The 22,683-nt window shown below is 38.2% G+C and overlaps 1 protein-coding gene across 3 annotated transcripts in view; it reads right to left on the bottom strand.

Moving 5' to 3' along the window:
• Positions 1-22,683, bottom strand: part of LAMA2 (laminin subunit alpha 2) — a 263,456-nt gene that overhangs the window by 144,659 nt on the left and 96,114 nt on the right. For all 3 annotated transcript variants that reach the window (XM_017739565.1, XM_017739567.1, XM_017739566.1), the window contains exons 12-15: positions 18,879-18,986; positions 18,099-18,310; positions 11,557-11,668; positions 7,988-8,101 (exon numbers count right to left, since the gene is read on the bottom strand). In XM_017739565.1, the coding sequence (XP_017595054.1) occupies positions 7,988-8,101; positions 11,557-11,668; positions 18,099-18,310; positions 18,879-18,986 (546 nt within the window). The remainder of the gene's footprint in view (positions 1-7,987; positions 8,102-11,556; positions 11,669-18,098; positions 18,311-18,878; positions 18,987-22,683) is intronic.

The following is a 22,683-nucleotide window of genomic DNA, read 5'->3' as shown; positions in this document are numbered from 1 at the left end:
CATATTGATGTGCTTGGGATGGACTGAAAAAAGGATTGGAAAAGAATATATCAACTTCAAAAGGCCAAAATGAAAGCCATGAGAGAGATTTTTGTTAATGGGGTATGTTCTGCTGTGTTTTAGATAATGGGCCAGATCAAATCTAGAATGTTTCATCCAAGCTGCAGCTTAAGAACTCTGGAGGTTTGTTTTTTTTATTTTGTTGGTTTGGGTTTTTTTAATTGTGGGAACTTTCAAACTTATGATTTAATTGAAAATTTTTTTTAAGAACACTTTAGCATTGTGTTATCATTTTAGTAAGCCACACATATGGTACTGATTGCTATTTAACAGCCTTACTGTCTGGAAGACGTAATTTATCCTCAATAAGGAAAGAGTGATTCCTTCTTCACAGCTTTCCAGGATTGCAATAATTTGTACAACGCTTTTTTGCACTGTGCTCTGCAACTGGGCAGCTGAAAAAGCACAATACCCTTTATAGTCATGAGGGCATTAGAGTCCAAAGCATTTGCCTCCAGAAATGCTGTTTGTTGTTTTAGAGGGCGCATTCTTACTACTAGTGCATACTATCAGCACATATTTGAAATTAAAGCCTTAATCACAATACTATACTTTAACATAATTTGTAGATTGTGATCTAATGCCAACTTGTTGAAACACTTAATCAATTAAAATTATGGCTCTAGAACAGTCAGCTGGGTTAAAATTGACTTCCATAAGTTAATTAATCCATTTGATTGATATTTCAAGTGCTGACATTCAAAAATAATCTACCAACCACACAAAAAAAAGTAGCTGGGAACAATATGCTTTTAAAAGAAGATGTGAAAAAAAAAATTTAAATGTTTCAAAAGAAAAATCCTTTGCAATTCAACTTTTTTAAGACATTATGTCAAATTATTTGTACTTTTTCTGAAAAATAATGGATTCTTCTTTTGTGATAAGTTTAGCTTTAAATATCCTCAGACATATCTTAATGTTTTTGAAGAATATGAACAGTTTCTATGTCAAGGGTGTTATTAAAGTGAGAGAAGCTAATACACTACTTTAAAGCTTCACATCTCTTGCTGAGTGGTATTTGCAGGTTCTGCTTTTTTTTAAAGTAAAACACCTGAAACCTTCCATTTTGTAGGAAAACATTTCTTGTTACAAAGACCTGACCACCTTCACTTTGATGAAGTATTTTCTGGCACTTTAACGTCAGTCATTTCCATGTACTATGTCTAATCCTACTCAATCCAGACCTCTGTGTTTACTTCCTCACAATCACAGAATGATGGAATATCCATAGCTGGTAGGATCATCAAGTCCAACTCCTGTTCCTGTGCAGGACTCCCCAAGAGTCACACCACGTGCCTGAGAGCATTGTCCAAACACCTCTTGAGGTCTGTCAGGCTTGGCGCTGTGATCACTTCCCTGGGAAGCCTGTTCCATTGCTCAACCACCCTGTGGGTGAAGAACATTTTTCTAATATCCAAGATAATCCTCCCCTGACACAACTCCAGGCCATTCCTTTGAGTCCTGTCATTGGTCACCACAGAGCAGAGATCAGTGGCTGCCTCTGCTCTTCCCCACATGAGGAAGTTGTAACTGCAATGAGGTCTCCCTCAGGTCTCCTCCAGGCTGAACAGACCAAGTGACTTCAGCCACTCATCATATGGCTTCAGCTCAAGGCCCTTCACCATCTTTGTAGTCATGCTTTGGACACTCTCTAATAGCTAAATGTCTCTTTTATGTTGTGGTACCAAAAACTGCACACAATATTCAAGGTGAGGCCGCCCCAGTGCAGAGCAGTGCAGGACAATCCCCTCCCTTGCCTGGCTGGCGATGCTTTGTCTGATGCACCCCAGGACATACTGGGCCCTCCTGGCTGCCAGGGCACTGCTGACTCAAGTTCAATGGAACCCCCAGGTCCCTTTCCATGGCACTGTTTTCCAGCCTCTCAATCCCCAGTCTGTACATACTTCCAAGGCTGCCCCATCCCAGGTGCAGAAATCCAGCACTTTTCTTTGTCAAGCTTCTTTTGGTTGGTGATAGATCAGCCCTCTAATTTGTCAAGATCCCTCTGCAGGGCCGCTCTGCCCTCAAAGGAGTCAACAGCTTCACTCAATTCAGTAACACTGGCAAACTTACTTAGTATCCCTTTGAGTTCTGCTTATCAAGATGTTGAAGAGCACAAGACCAAGGATGGAGCCCTGTGGAACCCCACTAGTGACAGGTCCCCAGTCTGAAGTTCCCCCATTCACTACAACCCTCTGTGCCTCACCCATGAGCCAGTTGCTCACCCATCTCATGATGTGTTTATCCAGCTGAGTGCTGGACATTTTGTCCAGAAGTATCCTGTGAGAAGCAGTTTGAAAAGATTTACTGAAATCCAGGAAGATTACATTAACTGGCTGCCCTTGATCACCTATGTGGATTACCTTTCCACAAAAGGAAATTAAATTTGATAAACTGGATTTTCCCCTCATGAAGCCATTCTGGCTGTGACTGATCATCCTTCAGGTATTTTTCAATACCTCCCAGAAAAATCTTCTCCATAATTTTGCCATACACTGAAGTGAGATTGACAGGCCTACAGTTTCCATGCCATCCTTCTCAACCTTTTTGAAAATTCAGATGTTAGCCAGCTTCCTCTCAGCTAGGGCCTTTCCATGTTCCCAAGGCTGTTCAAAAATCATTGAGAGAGGGCTCAGGATGACATCAGCCAGCTCTTTGAGTATTCTTGGAAGAATCCCATCAGGTCCAATAGACTTACATGGATCCAGTAGACCCCACACTAATTCAGGGTACACTGGGAGTTTATCACGCTCACAGCCATGGTCCTTCAGCTCAAGGCATGGGGACCCTTTTAGCCCATCACCAGTGTCAGAGACAAAGGCAAAGAAAGAATTAAACGTCTCTGCCTTGCCTGTGTTCCTGTTTGTGAGGGGACCATCCTCATCCTGTAGTGGGCTGATGTTATTTCTGCACTGCCTTTTGCTATTAACCTATTTAAAAAACCTATTATTACTGGCCCCCATACTTCCATCCAGCTTCAACTCCAGTTGAGCTTTGACCACACAAATTTTCCCCCATGAGTGGCAAGCAGCATTTCTGTATTCCTCCCATATCACCTGACCTTGCTTCCACAGCATGCACCTTTTTTGCCTTATCTCCAAAATAAGATCCCTGCTCAGACAAGCTGGCCTTCTGTCTGTTTGAATTCTGACATTTTGGAATTGCCTGCTCTTATGCCCTTTGGAGGCAGTGCATAAAAAGTGACTAGTACTGATGGTTCCCAGCATGTTCAAAAGCAATGAATCAATATTTGAATTTAAAAACAAACAAAAAAGAGAACCCCACACATATAGGACCAAAATCTGAGCATACCTTCCACTGTGTATGTTAGAATTTATCTGAGAAATAATGATCTCATGTATCCTACACTTTTCTCCCTGAGCCAGTTTGGACCTTACAGGACAAAGAACAAGAATTATGTAGCATGTGTACATGACCTGATCTGCTGTTCTCTTCAGTGATACATCAAACTTCATGCTACTCTGCCACATTTACAGATCAGTACTTTAAGTACTGAAGTAGACAAGTCCTTCTAAAAATATTATCAACACTCATGAAAAATGTGTGCTTTCTTGATATCAATTGGCTGAATCTCAGTTTGACACTTGCCAAATGCACAACAATGGTTTTGAACATCATCCGGTTTGAGCAATGTCTAATTACTCTGAGATTATTTCCTTAAACATGTGTAAGCCTCTGATGTCTTAATTTCACGTTACAGGAAAACTGTACTGGTTTTTTTAATGTCATGAGACTGGGTATAAAATAGATCATTATCAACTTCTCTAACCTGCTCAGTATGTTATATCTGCTTTCTTTTTATTCCCATGGAAATATAGGTTGTTCCAACACATTGATCTAGTGGTTTGGTAAAATACATGCTTTCTTTCACAGATCCATAGACTTGTGGCCAGGAACAATTTTATGTCCAAATACTTATGTTTTCAAATTCCACCTATTGTATCTCACACTATTTTGAATGCATTAATTTTCTGGACATCTTTTACTTCTAAACACTAACGCTGTCTGGTTCATTAATTGTTGTCTTCCCTGATGGGGGAGACGTTCAGATTTTTGCCAGGAGAAAAAAGGAGGCAAATGGGACTTCATGCTTCTCAGTCTCCAGAGAGGTGTTTATTAATTCTTATCTAAGGAGTACAAGCCACTGGCATGGCTTAGACATAGCACAGAGCAGAGAATGCAGCAAGAAGACAGCTTATCAAGATCTCACAGCCTGTTTACAGGTAAATTACCCAATGAAAGCTTAAAACACAAGATATTTTCACTTTTTTACCAATGTCCAACAAGTTCCTAAATCCTGTAGACAGGAACTGAGGAATTCTGTATCCAATCATCCCAAACCACTATTGCTGCAAAATATGGAGTTAGTGAAGAAGGAGAAAGAAGCTTTTAACTACAACTTATCCTCCATTTTGAGGTTTTCTACTTTTATCTATTTACTATGCAAATAGACCTAAAACCTCTAAATTTTCACCCTGTGATAATCTCACATAGTATTCTATCACCTAATTCACACCATTGTAGATTCAAATTCTTCCCAGAGGCTAGGCAAATTTTCCCATGGACAAAGGTCAAAACCAGTACTGTCTGGGGGGGTAAAACCTTTCAAAACAGGCAGAGAAATATTCTCTGCATTCTAGGTTCCCACATACACCTTTAAACTTCAGTTAGACAAGCTCTGTGTAATTAAAACAGTAGAATTTATTTTTGTCCAAAAGTTTGTGTATGACTCAGACCTTGCTCCCCACAAACTTCCTTGCTGATGTCCTGGTGTGCATTTTCCACTATTTCCTACTGAGCCAGCTTTCCTTTTTTGGAAGAAACCAAATGAACTTCTGTATGCCCAATATCAGGGAACCCTAAATTCACACTGAAAGCCACTCCTGCGTATGCAGCTGAGTGTATATGAATATGGAAAGAAACATTTAGAATAGAATGCTAGTGGTGAATCTAAAACCTTACACAGGGATTATGACAGAGTCCAAGATAGCACTTGTGGCATGCTGCTGCCTTCCTCAGGATACCTGTCACAGAGACAACCAGGGAAGCTGTTAAAGCCAGCTAAAGAGAGTAAGCCTGGGTGCCTATTTTAGTATATTCCTGAGCTGTCTAGACCAGACAATGGTATTCTGTCTTTGGATGCATGAATAAGCTCTGTTAGCATTTTCAAACTACCGTAATGTCAAGATGACACAGACAATTCCCTTTCTTGGTGTTACAATACAAATGTAATCAGGATGTTGCAGAGGCTTTACGTATCTTCACTTGAGTGAGAGCCTGTACTGCAATTAGCTAGGACATATCATTTGGTTATGGTGTATTTGAAGATGAGTAAAGACATTTTGTCGTTCTTGTGATGAGCACTGTCTAAAGCACATGTCCACCACCACTGATACCAGCCTCATCCTACATGGGGTATGCTGTTTATACACAGAGGAATACAGTACGGAAAGAACGCCACTGGGGACTGCCCACTTAGGCAATTTGATCATATCTTTGGGGAGAAAGGTCTACTTTCTCTGGGCTTACTAATAGGAACATAGTATCCTGCAATGAATGAAACACCTTGAAATGTGCTTCCTTTTTACAAGGTTTAGGTTTAACCAATCTTCTAAAGCTACTGTGAATGTGTGTGTGTAATAGTACAAAAGAATATTTCTGAATGTTCGAAATTGCCCTATGTACCAAAGCAGTTATGTATATCACAGTGGTAATGAGAACGAGGTATCATGCAGCTCTCTATGGCTGCTGTGGGGATCAAAGGGCTTTGCAGGTTACTGCAAGATATACGTTGAAATGAGCTTTTTCAACAGGCCTGTGTCGAAGCAGATGATTTGAGCTTTTATCATGAGTCAAAAACACATTTCAGCTTCTTTTCAACTACATTTCAAAGCTAAGAAAGAGCAAAAAGAAGTATCATATCAGTAAATTAGGTGCCTAAATTGTCTGTTGTATTACTGAAAAAACACCATGAATAATAATAAGGAGGCCAAAAGGCTGTGTAAACCTCAATAGAAAGAATGCCTTTGATGTGAAACATTTCTCTTTTTCAGCATTCAGACTTTTCTCTCTTTCACTTCAAAAGGCTTATGATCCAAATTGAATAGCAGCATTTAATAGCCTGCATGGATACTAACCGATCTGACTTACAGTGCTTTCAAAGTTGTAAGAAAATCCAGAACTGATTTTAAGCTCCCTGTGCGCCTCTTCTCTATAGCCTGATCTAGTATAAACTACAGAACACATAAAATAGAGACTGCTTGATAACATGTATAGATGAAAGTGCATCTTCAGCTGGTTATTTTCCACTTCCTTGTCAGTGCTGCGTTATCTTACACCAGCACCCTTGAAACATCAGAAGGGGGAGCTCCACTGTCTGAGTCAACAGTTCACATCAGCCAAACAGCACAAAAAGCAATATGCAGCTACATGGCCTTCTCTTTCATCCAGGCTGGTGCCACAGACAAAAATAAAGAGGGAAGCTGTGCAGGGGCTAAAACTTGAAGACACAGAAGCCAACAACATTAGAACTTATATCTGGCTATGTACCCCTAAGCAAAACAGTCAACAGTTATGGCATACCTTAAACAAGATTCTTCCTTCCCTTTCTCTCCTGTTAATTGATTTTATCCCACATTGATATTATAAACATTGTAGCTGGAGAATATGGTTATTAATGCAAAAAATTTTTGTCAGGAAACACAAATCCATATTACCCTAGTGATAAACATTTTTCCTGAGTATTAAGTGAAGGATTCAAAACATGACTGTCATGTCAAACATGTTTTTCATTCTAGGTACTTCTTTGAGGCTTAGAGTATAATTAAATTGAGAATAATTTTAAGCTCCTATTCATGAAAAAGCAATTTGAAAAATTCACTGATCCACACATTAAGGACATCTTGTTTTGCACTGCAATGCAATTAAACATCTTCTATGAGCAAAACAGGAAGAACAGTAATAATTCTAAGTGCCAAATTATATTGGAAAAAGCGTGAATTTTCATTTTGGCATTTTCCCAGCAGGTTTTTCTTAAGGAAATAAAAGGGAACACTTAGAAACATGCACATTACAGAGTCTGCTTGAAATTCTGCAGGGAAATGAGAGCATATCCCACTAAACTGGGACTGGCTTAAATTGTGTTTCTGCAAGACTAATGAAATTAGACATGTTGTTTCAAGCTTCATGCCATGTCAGACAATATAAACTAAAAATGCCCTTGAGTCAATCAGAACAGTACATTCAGCATAATTCACCCATTCCAAAAGGCTACTGAACAGGCTGGAAACAGTGGTGTGCTGGTAGGCTTACTATGGATAATATCACAGATTTAATTGCTGAATTAGTAGGTAACTACATAAAATCTCCATAGTCTACAAGGAAAAAAAAATCTGATTTATCTGAGATCATATGCTTTTATTACTTTTCTGAAGTACAGTTCATTAAGTGTTCCTTCAAGGTTTACTATGAATTTAGTAGAATTTAGAATTTAGAAGAAGGAAGACATTAACAATATCTTCCCATCAAACTAGTACAGAATTTATGAAGTTACCTGCTACATACTATAAATTGAATGTATTGCAGGAGACAAATAGGAGAAGAAGATAAATCTTGCAAGAAAAAGCATTCATACATCTGCTGCTTTCTGCATGCCATACCTTAATACTATTGATTCTATTCTAAAACATAGATCTTATGTGATAAATAAAATCTTTTTTTTTTTTAATTGTTAAAGATACCAGATCTTGGTATAAGAGGATCCTTAACCACAACATAAAGATCTCTTCTGTTACTCTCCGGCTTTTTTCTTCTTGATTATTTCAGGTCTCAGAGGTCACTAATCCAATTGCACAGGTTTATTGAAGTGATATTGGCCATGTCCATTGTTTCCCGTAGTGACACTTACCAGGCACGCTCCCGTGATGTCATCACACATGTCTGCATGACCAAAACACGTACATGGTGCACAGACTCCACCAAAAACTGTGCCATTTACACGCCTGTGTCGAGGCCAGCATGACTGCAAGATAAGTTAGATAAAAACTTAGATAAACTCTTGCTTGAACAGATGAAGCAATGGGATTTTAAAAATTTTGTTGGATTCGATGCTTGCAAACACAAAAAACATACTTGCCAAATGAATAAAAATACCAACATTTCTCTAGAAAATTCTTCTTTCTGGTGCTGTGGCTTTGCACTGACCTTAGCCTTAGTGGCAGGTGTGAGATTAGAGGAAGCCTTAACTTGATCGTTCTTCTGAAATGGTAAAATAAAGCAGAGAAATGAAGAACTGAAATATGACAGCATCAAAGCAAGAGGTACAGACTGAAAAACAGCCAGAAGGTGAAATACTGAAGGAGAGAGAAGGGGGAAAAATCCTCAAAACACCAAAAATGTTTTCTGAGAAGTTCAGGTGCAAAGAGCAATTAAAATACCATTTTGTCTTGTTAGGACTCCAGCAAAAGGCTACACTGAAATGAAGCACAGGCTGAAACCAAGGCCATCCTTTTATTTACAAATTGTGCTCCTTAAAGGATAGTAATTTCCCTCTAAGAAACTGCTCTGATTTTTTAAATTTCTTTTTTAAATCTAAAATTCAAATCAATATTAAATGCATGGCCAGTAGTTTTGTAGGAAGGGTGACACCATACAACTGTGATTCATCAGCAAAAATTCAGCTACTCCATTTGCTCATAATAAGATGTCAAGCAGCAGTCTTCCCTACTATATATCTCACAAATGGCTTTATAGTTTTTGCAAACTATCCTTCTACAGTAAGACTGCTCATGTGATCCAATAATTTTGCATTAGATAAAAAAGCACATGACAGAGTTATGACCTTCAAAAGCATCTGGATAATGCAAAGAGAAAATTTTTCACTGACAGAATACCAGAAGTATCATTTAATAAAAGCAATCTTTTCCACTTCATATACACGCTTCAAAAACGTAACAAACAGGCTCTTCTTTATACAAATAAACATGTCCCTTTTTGTCTTACTCTTGAAAAATGTGAAAGTAATCTAAAGATTAATTGGAATTATTCTTTAAAAAACATTCCAACAGCTGAGACATTATCCTTGTTTTTCCTTCTTTACATTCGTGGTTACACGATCCTAAAAAATCCCCATCCAGAGTTACAAAATCCAAAACCTAAAACCAGGTTAAAAGATATTGTATTTTTCTTTCTGCGGCATGAGATGCAAGTGGTTTCTGCATAAATCCATAAATCTTCTTCCTCTGTTGGTGACTGAAAATAATGTTCTCGTGCACAGATACACATGATATTGCTCAAGACAAGGCTCTAGAAGTCACTAATTTTAAGAACTTAGACATGAAATATCAATATCAGGGCTTAGAACAGAACTAAAAGATTACAGATTGAGATCTTAAGAAAAGAAATTACGTAACATTCAAAAGTCAGGAAAGTTCTTGCTCATCATTGTGATGCACGTTAAACACAACTTCTTCTGAAGCAGAAGTAAAAGAGTACAGAGAATGGGAAAAAAACTGAGGGAGAAGAGCAATTAGATATGAAGATGTTGACAAAGGCAAGAAAATTCATGAGTGGAGCACAGTAACTATCACAAAGGAAACCAACTGGTATTAGAAATCTAAAATTTTATCTGCTTTACCTGTGCCTATGCAATTCTGTGTTCATACACATGCAAAAATGTAAGAATTTTATTTGGCCAGAATCTTGTAAAAAATAAACACCAAATTTATATAATGGAACAATCTTAAAAGAGACAGCATGATTTAAATGGGATTTATTGTCTTTGGAAGACTGATCATGCCAAAACATTCATAGCACAAAAATAAGTAAAAAATAGTTGTTTTTAGTGCTGCAGCATCTGTGCCAGGTACTGTAACATCATTATGCAGGAGAAAAATACATACATTAAATTAAATAATGAAGAGAAAATGGAACTGAAAAACTGCACAAAATCAATAAAAATGAAACTCTGCTAGGTTGAAACTGGTAGAAGTAAAATGCTGGACAAGGCTGAAAGTATTCAGAAGAAGGAACAAAAATGGTAACTGAAAAAAAAAAGGAAAAGACACTTTCAACTTCTCTTTCCATACTTTGCTAGCTACTGTCTGGAAATCTAAAAGTTCTCCTTTTTTTTTTTACCTATGCCCACTAGCATACATAGAAACTTTAAATTGGCAGCTATATATATGTGCTTTCTCTTGTGGAGTATGATCTTAAGTATGTATCAAATTTCAGGGACTGTTTATGATTGAAGAGAAGGTTTAGCACTGAAGGACACAATGCTGGACAGATAGTTTCAGCAACACCAAGACAGGAATTCTACCCAAGTCCTTCAGCTTCTGCAACAAAAGTAGATATTAAAATATCTGCAACTAGGGCTTTTCCAATTGCTCTTTTGGACATCACACCTAAATCTGCACTGGGAGAATAAATGGACAAGTGAAAAAAAAGTGTGAAGCACAATGATACTGCATCCAGCACTTCTCTTAAAATAACTGAACAGACAGACAGTGGCCAGGCTTTAAAATTATTTCTCAGCCGAGGTAAAAACTATTCTTCTCCAGTTATTTTTCCATCTGTACCATTTTGGAAGTGATAGGAATATCCAATAATTCCTTCAGGCCTTCTTTCTACATTAGTTCATCTAGCCCCAGCAACAAGCAACCACATTTGGCATGAGACTAGACCCTAAGCCCTAAATATCACATATAAGCGTGAAAATTTTTAAAGAAAAAAAGAGTTGACAAGCAAATGCCTAGAGTGCCTGTGTAAATGGCATACTGTTTGTAGTTTTGTGAAGCAGAGCATCTCGGTGTTTGAAACTATTTCCTTAAAGGCAAAGCTTTTGAAGAATTTTTCTTGGCTCCTATTTACCCCAAGCTATGCCCACGTGAGGTAGTTAATCATACGTATACTTGTACAAACACATTCTGTGTGAACTAATGGATTTGTTAGGGAAGTGGGTATTTTTCTGAGCACGTGTCTACGTTATTATCTGTAACAGGAGCAAAATAAAGGGACACAATCCTTAGAAGAACACACATGCAATTCTCAACAACTCCAAGGCAAATGGCAAAGCCCTGGGAAAACAAAAGAGGAAACTCAACCCCATTAACTCAAATAATTTGATCTGGCTTTGTTGTGCACAGGTCAGATAACTGCCATTTTCCTTCTACAGATGACAGGTTCATCCATTAACAATTGGCTGAAGAGTACAAATATTGCTTTCACTTCCTTTTTATTAACCAAAATGTCTTTTCATAAGTTAGAAATCACCACAGAGGCATAGAACTTCAGATTTTAAATATTATCAAATATAATGAACCGTCACCTGGAAATAAAGGTAACTAGTCAAGCCATGGCAAATTCCTAACAGGAATGGACAGCTCTCTTACTATTTTCTACCAACACAGGTCCACTGTCTGCTTTCAGCTATCATGGTGCTAACAACATCAAACTAGACTGCATCATGATACTCACCTCACAGGAGGTACCATCATAGCCTGGAGGACACTCACACAACTCCACTGCAGATGCTGTCCTTCTCCCCCTCAAAGTGTGGTCAGCAGCTTCCATAATAACACTTCTTATTCTGGATGTAACAGAAGTTAAACAGGCAAAATAGCAAATTAGATGGATATGTGCAGCTGAATGCAACAAACACTTTATAGTGGCACGCAGTGCCCTGTTTCTGTCTTCCTGCTTAAAAATAAGGAGGTTTTCATATTCCTGTATTTCTTCCTAAACTATATGTCTGTTACTATTTTTGTTCATCATGTGAGGGAGACTATGGTCAGATACCCACTGATAAAAATAGATTTCAAAAGTCTCACAGCACTGCACCAGGAGATGGAAGGCTATTCCTGGCCTGCAAGCCACATGTGCCAACTTGCATTGCAGCTGCATATAGAGCAAATCTGACACTAAGCACGGTCTTCAAAATTTATGAACCTCTAGTCCAGCTTTCTAAAATATTACATTACTAAGTTTTGGATTTTTTTACCCTTGAGATTTGACCTCTGAAAAGATGTGAGCCCTGTCCAGAAGGATTGAGGGTCTAAGTATTATGCATATGAAAGAAAAATGAATGTGCATGAAAGAAAAAGGAAATCTTCTGCCATATACCCTGGTCTCCCCAGTGACAGAGAAAAAAGTGCCAAACAGCCATTGTTTAGGTGAACACTGACCATGATTTTATTTCAAAAGCATGGAAGTATGATGAGAGAAACAACAGAAGTCTTTTGATAATCTTACAGCTATTATCAGAAACAGATGTAGTTTACCTCAAGAGCCTCCTTCTGGGGAAAGAAACTGGGATTTGAGAGTTTAATACTTATGAAAATTCAAAGGAATATTAAGGTATTACAGAGGCTAAATTACTTCTATTTTCACCCAGTAATCTTAACAGAGTGTTTGATAACTAGAGCTACTTGAAGAGCTTGTTTTGAAGTCGTCTTCAGCAGAAAACACCTTTCTATCATGACATACATTTTGTTAAAAAGTAATTAATTTTCTTTGGAAAACTTGAACTGGTTTTTTTCCTCTTCATAATAGGGCATTTATCTTTTGGCTGCAAATACATCCTGAAAATTATTTGGATGACCTTGGACAAGAAAACATCCAAGAAAAATATTTTGTCGTTACTGCAGTGGTTGGAGGAAAGCTTAAGACAGAATATTTTCCCACTAGATTTCATGACTACTCCAAAAAAGACAGACATGAAAGGTAATGGGAAAAATGGGGAAGATTTCTGAAATTAAGATAGACACTTCAGAAAAACAGAAATTTTACCACCACTAGGAATATGACTGGACTTTGGAGGAACTACCATTGTCTGTAATGCAGCTAGAAACATCAATCCAATTTGGTGATACAAGAACCTCTGTAAAAGGTTCTTGATACTGTTTTAAGAGAAGGATGCTTATTCCTACCCAGATCTTCAGTAAATTCTCTCTCACTTTTCAGTATACCCCCTTCACTCCATTGTACATTTATTTTGCAATCATTCATTTGAATTTTCCTTACAATAAGATAACCAATTTCTAGTATATTAGATATCAAACAGTGATTACCAGTAAAAAAATCTAAAATTTTAAGGAAAAAAAAAATCTTTATATGAAGAAACAATTTTTTTAATAAAAGCTCAAATTTTATTTCTCCTTTGAACTACAGTTAGTTCCCTCTCAGCATTGATCTTGGAACAAAGAGAAGCACTAACACACAGAAACAATCCTCCCAGTATTATCCCACATTTGTATTCACTGAATTGTTCCAATTTTCATTACGTTCTGCTATTTGCTAAATGGGATTTTAATGTGTTTAACAGTTTTTAGCATTAACAGTTAGTCAGTGAAGAAAGCTGCAGTGATTTTCTTTTCTCCCATTTTGATGTTGCAATTTTGATTCCTCAATGCTATTCTGCATTCATTAAAATACATAATGCTGGCAGTAATGGGGCACTGGATCCTGGAGATGCATGAACAATTTGAGATTTGACATCAAGACCAAATATTTAAGCTGACTGTTACTGTCAGCAGGCAACTGTTGACTTCTAAAAACAAACAAGATTAAAAGGGAAGGGGACGTTTCAGGCAGTATCAGCACAGTTTACTGTCTGCTGTGCCAAGCATCTGAATCACATCAGCTACATAAGGCACATGAAGTAGTGACCCAATCATTGCTCATTTGTCTTGAAGCCAGTTCTGCATATGGAAAAAAACCCTTGGCCTGTTCTTCCCTCTTTCTCCTTGTGTCTAGCACTGACTCTTCTATATGTGCTTGCAAGCAATCTATTCTCTTCACTACCACAATTTCCAATGCCTATCTGCATGTTTGCAACACTTACCATCAATGACCACTCTCAATATTGAAACTGAATAAACAGTGCTACTAAACTTCCTTTGAAGCACAAGCCAGCAGTATTAGATCAAACGAAACAGTAAGACAGAGTTATCTTTTCTTGGCCTGTTGCTTCTACCACAGATGGACTTAACTGCAACAGTTTGGCAGATCTGCCGAGTTAGAGGAGGACCAGGATTTAAACCCAGAAGCTGGGTTCACCTTCAGATTGATTGCTGCATTTCTGTATTCTCATTTTTAATGCTACTTGATCATCTAACTGCCCACTCATACAAGAAAGCTTCCTAATTACACCACAGAGCAATAACAACACTGAAAGCTTAAAATGACCAAAAAAAATGTACACAAAACCATGCTTGAGTCAAACCCAGCACTGCTGCATTAATATTGTTTAGTGGCTACTTGAAAGCATTACAGATTAAGTAATGTTTCTAGTAGGTTCAGCTAAACAAGGGTTAAAAATAGAATCTTTAAATTAAAGCTCTTGCCAGCTGGAGACAACTCCATTGAATTTTTAAGTCTCTTTCTACATGACTGCTATAAAGTTACTTTATGCCTCTATTCTGGTCTCTTTTTAAGCACAGATTATAACAGCACCCTTGGAAATCTTACACATGTGGTGACATTATCCATTTTGAAAACTTTCAGTATTTAAATGAACAGGTTGCTTAATATAGCAATCTCTAATTAGTATGTTGCATAATTCTGCTGGTGCTTTGAGGCAGAAGTTGTCATTCATGAAGGATCTAATAACCCTGTAATATTTTTGTCTCTCTGCCAAACCCTCTTAACCCTCTCAGAGGAATATCCATCTGTCCACTGCACATACCTGTTTAAAGACAATGAAAACCTTTTAATTCATATCTACTTATCTATTAAGGCTTAGCTCTACACTGTTTCTTTTCAAAAGTTTCTTCCTTTGGAGACCATCAACAGTAGTCCTTAATCAGCCCTAGGTATCACAAACAGTATCTTCTTCATTGGGTCTCCATTTTCCCTGAAAAACTAAATGGGAAGAATATGGAGAAAAGGGTTATTTTGCATGATCTTAGGAGTTATGAGCGCAGCTTTGCACCTAGTGTGTTTTAGCATGAGTGAAAGTCAAAGAGAATATAAAACAGTCAGTAATGAGGCACATCCTGAAAATTAGCAATATGCCTACACAACAGAATATAAGGTGGGCTGGATGACAGTAGATTCTGTTGCTGCTACAACAGGTGACTGGGACCATGAACTGTTCTGAGGAGACTTAACTCCACTCAGAAAATCACATCCTAACGGATGAAACTATGATTGCTACAGTTAAATCAAAGAAGAAAAACTGAATTTGTTTAATTGTGGTTGGAATTTCACATCCGCTCTTCTGTCATGCTAAACTGCAATGAGCACCCTGACAGCACTCAATAAAATTGTTTAGTTTAGATTTGTGGACGTGCTGACAATAATCACAGTAATACAGCAACCACTACATTTTTCTCTGGTAAGAGACTTCAGAGGGACAGATAGAAATGTACCAGCAATATAAGACCATTTCTAGAAAAAAAGGATACTCTTCAAAATCATTTCAGTTCCTTCCCCTAACCGCCTTTTAACTCACTGTCTTTAAGGGACCAATCTTCCCAGCTGTAATGTCACTACATCTAGGAGCTGGTGGCTACCAACAGGCAAAGCATAAATTGTATGTGTGTTGCAGAGCTCTTCTTAAAGAGTATTTCAAAAAAATGCTTTCAGAAAATTATCTTTAACACACCACAAAACTGTTGCCAAAAGCTGAATATGAACAAGACTATGAAACAGTGGTGCACCACACATGACCAAATGGCTAAAGCAGTAATCTGGGATGCCGGCAATGACGTATAGTCTTCCAAATTTGCCACTGACAGCTCTGCCATTTCTTACTTACAAGGCACATTCTACAGATTGTGTCAGTTCTACATGTCGGTGCTTACCTGAGCTCTACACTGTTGCCCAGAGGGGATCTCACCCATCCCTTCCCCCCTGTTCCACAGTATAGGCAGGATGGAGCCATTACACTTCTAGCACTGCACTTTTTTTTACTTTAACTGCCCAGCCAAGGTGCTTTTTGTAGGAAAAAAGCACCTTCTCCTACTAGTACAAATGTCAGTACACAGATATATGTAAACCTCTGATTAATGTGATGCCTTGAAGTAGCTACCTGAAAACAGAGTCTAGACAAAGTAAGACAAAGTAGGTATTTATTTTAAGGGCCTTCAAAGGTACACCTTGGGAGTGTAGAGCCTCTGAGGGGCTCCACCCAAGATGGATGCTGGGTCATGGGCTCTTCACACTTTTGTAAGTTTGGTCCATTTGCATATCAGGGTTAATTCTCCAATTATAACTTCAGTTAATGATGTAAATACCCCAAGTCCTCCTCTCAAAGGCTTTTAGCTTATTTTGGGGCCTGGTGTCCTTGAAGAGCAAACCTAGAGAGGGTTTGTTATGTCTAACCAGCATGAGAGAACAGCAGCTAACAGGCCACAAGAAACTTCAGAGTTACACACTAGGCAGTCCAGGATTTGAAAAATATAAAAGTTAAAACCTAAGGCATCAAATGAAGTTTGTGCTTCCCATAATACCTAGTAACACCTTTGCCCCATAGAAAGTCAATCATACATATCTCCTTTAAAAGTTTGCATTTCCCATACCACTCAGTATGCTCCCGCACTCCTTTAGTTTGGAAAATCCTGGCTAATGGTTTGGGGCTTTTTTTATTTGAATGAGAAGAGAGCAGAGGATCATCACTCATTGAGCTCCCACTAGTCTCAGCTGTAAGCTGTGAATTAACACCTTCTCATGGTCTGCTCATAGTGCATAAGAGGTGAGCTCTGGTCTGGTCTTTTGGCTCTCCTCAAACAAGAAGCTGATGGCCATGAAAGGCTTTCAAACTGGATCCAAGGAGATGCAAAGGAATACAAGGCTGATGACTGAATGAGCAAATTAGGAAGCAGTTTGGCCCAAACTGAAGCTAGTTATGATTCACAAACTTACTTACAGAGATGTAATACATACTAACTAACCACAGGAAAATAGAGAGACAGAAGAATTCTTTTTAGCAGGGAAAAATTTACACTGCCACAGCTCAAATCAGAAAACTGCACTCTGTTGACACAACCTGCCTTTCAATTTAGGATATATTTTAATTACCTAAGTATTCAAATGATGGTTAGATTGCTTAAGAAATTTCACAGCAGCAAAAACTGTGTCTGTGCTCTCAGCAAATGATCACTAAATGTGCTATCAGCTCCCTCCATTCCAAATTGGTTTATGCCACTGAATCAACTGATGTGTAGATTAGAGAGCATTTCAGGTTTCATGCCTTGTGAGTAAAAAACTACTATGCAATCAATTCCATTACACATTTAAAAAATATTACTTATGCCACCTAACTATTAATGTTAATCACACAGTATCAGGAGAGAGGTTTTCTGCTAGCCAATCTAGAGTATTTGTTCACACACTTAGGAAAATCTGAAATGCAAGATGAGCTTTACAGTTTCAAACACACTGCAGCAACTGAAATAGAACAACTGAATCATTTCACATGTCTTTAATTTTATCAGAGGACTCAGAAGAGTTCACATCAAATCAGTGGATTTGAGCAGTCCATGCAGCATCCTGACATAAATCAAGGGAAAGGCTTTGGGATTAGCCAGTTCTGTGTGTGGTACTGATTAAAAACACAGAGAATTCCCCTTGAGGCACTTTTCCAGCTTGGAGACTCAGGATATTATTCTCTGGTCCACTGTTAATGTGGCCCTGTATGGTCATTAAATGGGAAAAACAATATATAAGCAATATATCTTTTCCTACTTCAACATGTTATTACCGCACTCCATGATTCACCATATACATGGGAATTACCGTGTTCACAAAATAAATATATTTATAGAACTGTCATTCATGCCTTAATAGTCCATGTAATTTCATTTTCTTAAAAGGCTGCTTCTTTCTGTTGCCTTCCTCCTCCTGCCTACCCAAAATGAAAAACATATTAACAAGAGTTTGAAAGTGTAAATGAATGCTGTGGATTTCATGATAATAAATTAGAGTGTTTTAAATTACATCAGCCTCGTTCTCTGAAGAGAGAAAACAACTCTTCCGAGAAGCTGCCTCTAGCAAGGAGACCCGTTCCTCACATTCACCTGTAGATGGCATTCATCCCATTGCTGTATGTGGCTCTTATGAGGATCCTCTTTACGTTTGCAAGGACAGTCATGAACTCCCTCCTGCTGACTGGAACATCGGTGCCATGCATGGAGAAAGATTCTGGTTTCAGCACAATTTCTTCAGTGTGCTCTTCAGAAGGCTGCAGGTGAATTATCCCTTTTGGAGTGCTGATTTTCAAGTCACCTCCCTAGAGAGAGGCATGAAAGAGAGAGATCTAAATATGAAAAAAGTCATAAAAAAAAAGCCAATTGGGCTACATGATTTATTGAATAATATATTTTAGAAGAATAATAAATATCAGGAATAATATTCACTTTTCATAAACTTGAAATGGGCTTGCCTGATAGAATTGAAAAGCAGCAGAAAAGAAAGTTTGGGTTATTCAGATAAAACCTAGTGTCATGGTGCATGGCTCTGTGGAGACAAAAGCAAATTCATTCAATGCTGAGGTGCAAAAGAATGGATCTGCTGAAAGAATGTGAAAGTGTTACCTCAAATGACCAATTATTTTGTTTCTTCATTCCTCCTGATGAACAAGAAGGATTACAGTTTTCTAAGCAATTGCAATAATACCAGAGACTCCTCGAGATATTGAAGCTTTTAGTTCTCTGAAGTGTTTCCATTTTCTGACACTAGAAATTAGCTGAAAGTATGTGCACCCTTCTGTTCTGTGTCCTCAACCACCAGACTTCACACCGAACACCTGAAGAAGCAGGCTTTCTTTCTTTCTTTGGCTGAAAATACAATCACTTTACCTCTATGATGACATCAGATTGAACCATCAATTTAGCTGTTTCTTCCTCTTCTTCTTCTGTGACATCATAGGAGACTGTAAATTTCAGATGTCCTCCAGCAGCTGCTACCTGAGGAGTAGAAAGACAGAAAAAAAAAAAAATTAAATAAAAGAAAATGGGCCTTAACCACTTGGGGGCAGTTTTATTGAGCATCAGTAGATTTCTAGTGTTGCAAAGCCACATGCAGATCCCTGAGGATTACAGATGTACAGACCCTTCCTTTCTTGCTCAACCATCTAGAAATCACACCTAGTCATCTTTCTTCTACGCCTGTCGAAGCCTGAAAATTCCTTAAACCCACAGACTAACAGAGAAATCAGAAACAGATATGAAATCTGTGCAAATTTCCATTAGATACTTGCATTAGACTTTCAATGTACTTGTTCAGTTATATGGTCCTCATTTAGGCTGGCCTCTGTATCAGCAGCCTTAGCAACCTATAGAAAATTCAATAACTTCAGTTTCATTGATGGAGCCAACTACCAAAATAGGAAAAAAAAAAAGGGCTGTGATGTTCTTCTTAGAATGAACTGTAACCTAAAATAAAGTAAGAATTTTCCCTGATGGAGTCAAATAAATTTACTTTAAAAGAATGTTTCAGCCCTTTTGCTCAGTTTGACCCAGCCTACAATGTGAGAAGTCAATGACCAGGCTCTTGTGTCATGACAGTATATTTCTTCCACGCTCTTTTAGCCCCCAGAATCATGGCATTGACACAAGCTATTCCATTAAAAATAGAATGTAGTACGATGCAAATCAAAAGCTGCAGACTTGAATGACAGAGTTCAGCACAGAAATAGAGCTTTCTGTTAATTGATTGGAAGCAGCATAAGTAAATCAAATGCTGCAAGAACTATATTTTGCGTTTTAAACGTGTCTGCCTCATACTTCATTGCAATGTGAGCCTCCTCTCCCAGAACATTAAAATCACAGGGATTCTTCTGCCCTTCCAGTGCATACTGCTGAGCACAAAGCACATTTGTGAGTCTTTTATGAAGAGTATAATCTGGTTATTCTCAAGGATGTAATTGTTCACCATACTGGATCCTTTTGCATACCGTAACAGAAAGCAGTGAAAGTCAAAATCTTCATAATTTTATGATGAATCTAATTTAAGTGGTGAAAAAAACTTCCAGCATTTAAGGTCTGGAAATCAACTGATTTTGAATTAGCCATAAAGGCATATAAAAGCCCTGCATCTGAGGCAGGACAGGTAATTGTTTGGTTAAAGCCAGAAAATTCTCTCCAATTCATAACCTGAATCTTGGATCATATTGTAGGATCATAGTATTATAGAATATCTTAAGTTGGAAGGAACTTGTAATAACTTGGTCACCCTCCTCTTGACTTACTTTAATAGTCTGACGTCCTTGAGGTGCCCAAAAGTACACACACTGCTTGAGGTGAGGCCACCTCAGTGCAGAGCAGAGTGGGATAATCCCCTCCCTTGCCTGGCTGGCAATGCTGTGCCTGATGCACCCCAGGACATGCATGTCCCTTTTGGCTGCCAGGGCACTGCTGACTCATGTTCAACTTGCCATCAACTCAAACCCCCTGATCTCTTTCCACGTCGCTGTTCTCCACCCTCTTACCTCACAAATTGTGTGTGTAAGTAGGATGACCCAATCCCAGGGACAGAATCCAACACTTGCTTTTGTTAGATTTTGCTGGTGATGGCGCAGCTCTCTGGCCTGTCCAGGTTTCTCTGTAAGGCCTCTCTACCCTTGATGGAGTCTGCAGCTCCTCCTAGTTTAGTGTCACTGGCAAACAGTAGCACCACATACTTATCTACATAGTGTCCAAACCTGCTGGTACCAATGCAACTACTTAAAGCCTTGACCGTAACAACATAAAAAGACTTCTTCCCTTAGATACAGCTGTTACAGCCTGTGGTCACGTCTAAGCACTGGTTTGTAACTGCAAGAGGAATGTAGAAAATTTAAATATCTGAAATGCTGCAAGAAGTATCCAGAATTGCTTTCAGCTGTAGACAAACATTTTAGAAGAGTAACTTTTGCAGAATTTTATCATTTCTATTTCAAGTTCAGACTAATGCCAAAGATGCAAGAAAGTTAAAATAAGGGGAAAACAAAGATTAGGCAGTTTCAGGCAATCCATAAAAATTATGAACCAAGACAGGTTTTACTTTTTCCCAGCTACATAAGCTTTACCTTAGTATATAAAAATCCAACAGAGGAACTGATAGGTCACAAAGCAGGGAAAAAAAAAAAAAAAAGGAAAATAAAAAGAAAAAGCCCTAAAGGAAAGGCAGCTAGAATGGATTAGGAACTCCTAAAATACAACCAACAGGAAACACAAGAGGAAAGGGGTGGACTGACTAGTCCAAAAAAGAGAACGCTCAGAAGGAACAGGAAAATAATTTACCAAAACGTAGAAGTCTGGAAAAATGAAATGGCCATTTTTATTTCCTTCTGGCAACTGCAGGGAAGGCATGAAGAAGATTCAGCCTGACTATAAAGAAAGCTGATTGTAAGGATGGTCAAAACAGTATCAAATTACTTGAAAATGCTATTGAAGTAGTTCATTAATTAGCAGCAGTTCAACATGCCAGAGATACTCTGGATATAATGCCTAAGAGCTGGAATATGACTAAGAAGTCTCTTGAGGTCTCTGCTAGCCACAGCAGTCTGAGTTTCACTGCTGCAACTGGCAATATTTGCATATCATGAACAGCATCACACACTGAAGACAAGGTCCCCAAATGACACTTATCATAGAGAATACCTCACAGTTCAGATTGTGTATTTGCCTTGTATGCTGTGTAATACCAATATAGATAAGAAAAAACCTCAAACTTATATAAACCAAAAAGTACTACTTCCTTCTGCCATTGTTCGCAATGGTAATTTCCTTCCTCTGCATATTAAAGAACAAGTTCACTCACAGGCAAAGGAATTCAGAGGTCAATCCATGCACTGCATGTTACCTCATGCAAAAGGTACTTTTCACTGAATTTTAAGTGCAAGGGCAATACAGAAACTGGGCACCTGTGAGATCCCTCTATTTGCACGTTTTTCTCTGTATCACCCAAAGATTCAGAGTTCTGCTTCAAGGATTGTCATCTGAAGCCATCAACACCAAAGAGAACAGGGCATAAAAGTTTGCCTTGCTGGTGACAGAGGCATGTATTGTTGAGACAAGAATAGCTGTCTAAAAATGTCAAGGAAGTTCCACAGAATTCCCATTGTCTCTCCCACCTGTTTTTAGATTAATATATCAAATACGTCTTCCCAGCTTCGGAGGCAGAATCTACGTGTTCAAAAAAAGTCACAGAATCCCCAAGAAATAACAAGCACAGGAGAGGGAAATCACAGCTATCTTAGTTCAAAGAAGTTTCTGGCATAGTTTTTGGGGCTTTTTTCAATTGTTCACAGTTAACTGTACTATTATGTTACGTGCTCTTAAGGATAAAACCAGAGAGCAGACAAGACTATTTTATGACACCCTGACAGAGGGTCAACCAAACTGATGCAGAAAAGATGGTTCCTTTCCTGTGAACAAATGCCCCTGCTCAACAGCAAGAGAGCTCAAGGGTAGTAGGAAGCACCCAGTATTATACTGTGTAAAGCATGCTTTGATGTTATATGCTTGTCCCACTAAAATTACTTTTAAGCCAAGACAAGTGATAGCAAACCACAAATACAGCACTGAAAAGAAAAAGCATTTCTACAAACATTAGCAAGGCTAGAGATGAGGCAAGCTTGCATTTTTTCATATGGAAATCAAATTCTACAAGTCTTTATCT

Source organism: Corvus brachyrhynchos, unplaced genomic scaffold, assembly GCF_000691975.1.
Source record: "Corvus brachyrhynchos isolate BGI_N302 unplaced genomic scaffold, ASM69197v1 scaffold14, whole genome shotgun sequence".
In the NCBI taxonomy this organism is placed as follows: domain Eukaryota; kingdom Metazoa; phylum Chordata; class Aves; order Passeriformes; family Corvidae; genus Corvus; species Corvus brachyrhynchos.
Note: the sequence above shows the minus strand (reverse complement) of the source record. Positions and strands in the feature narration are given on the sequence as shown.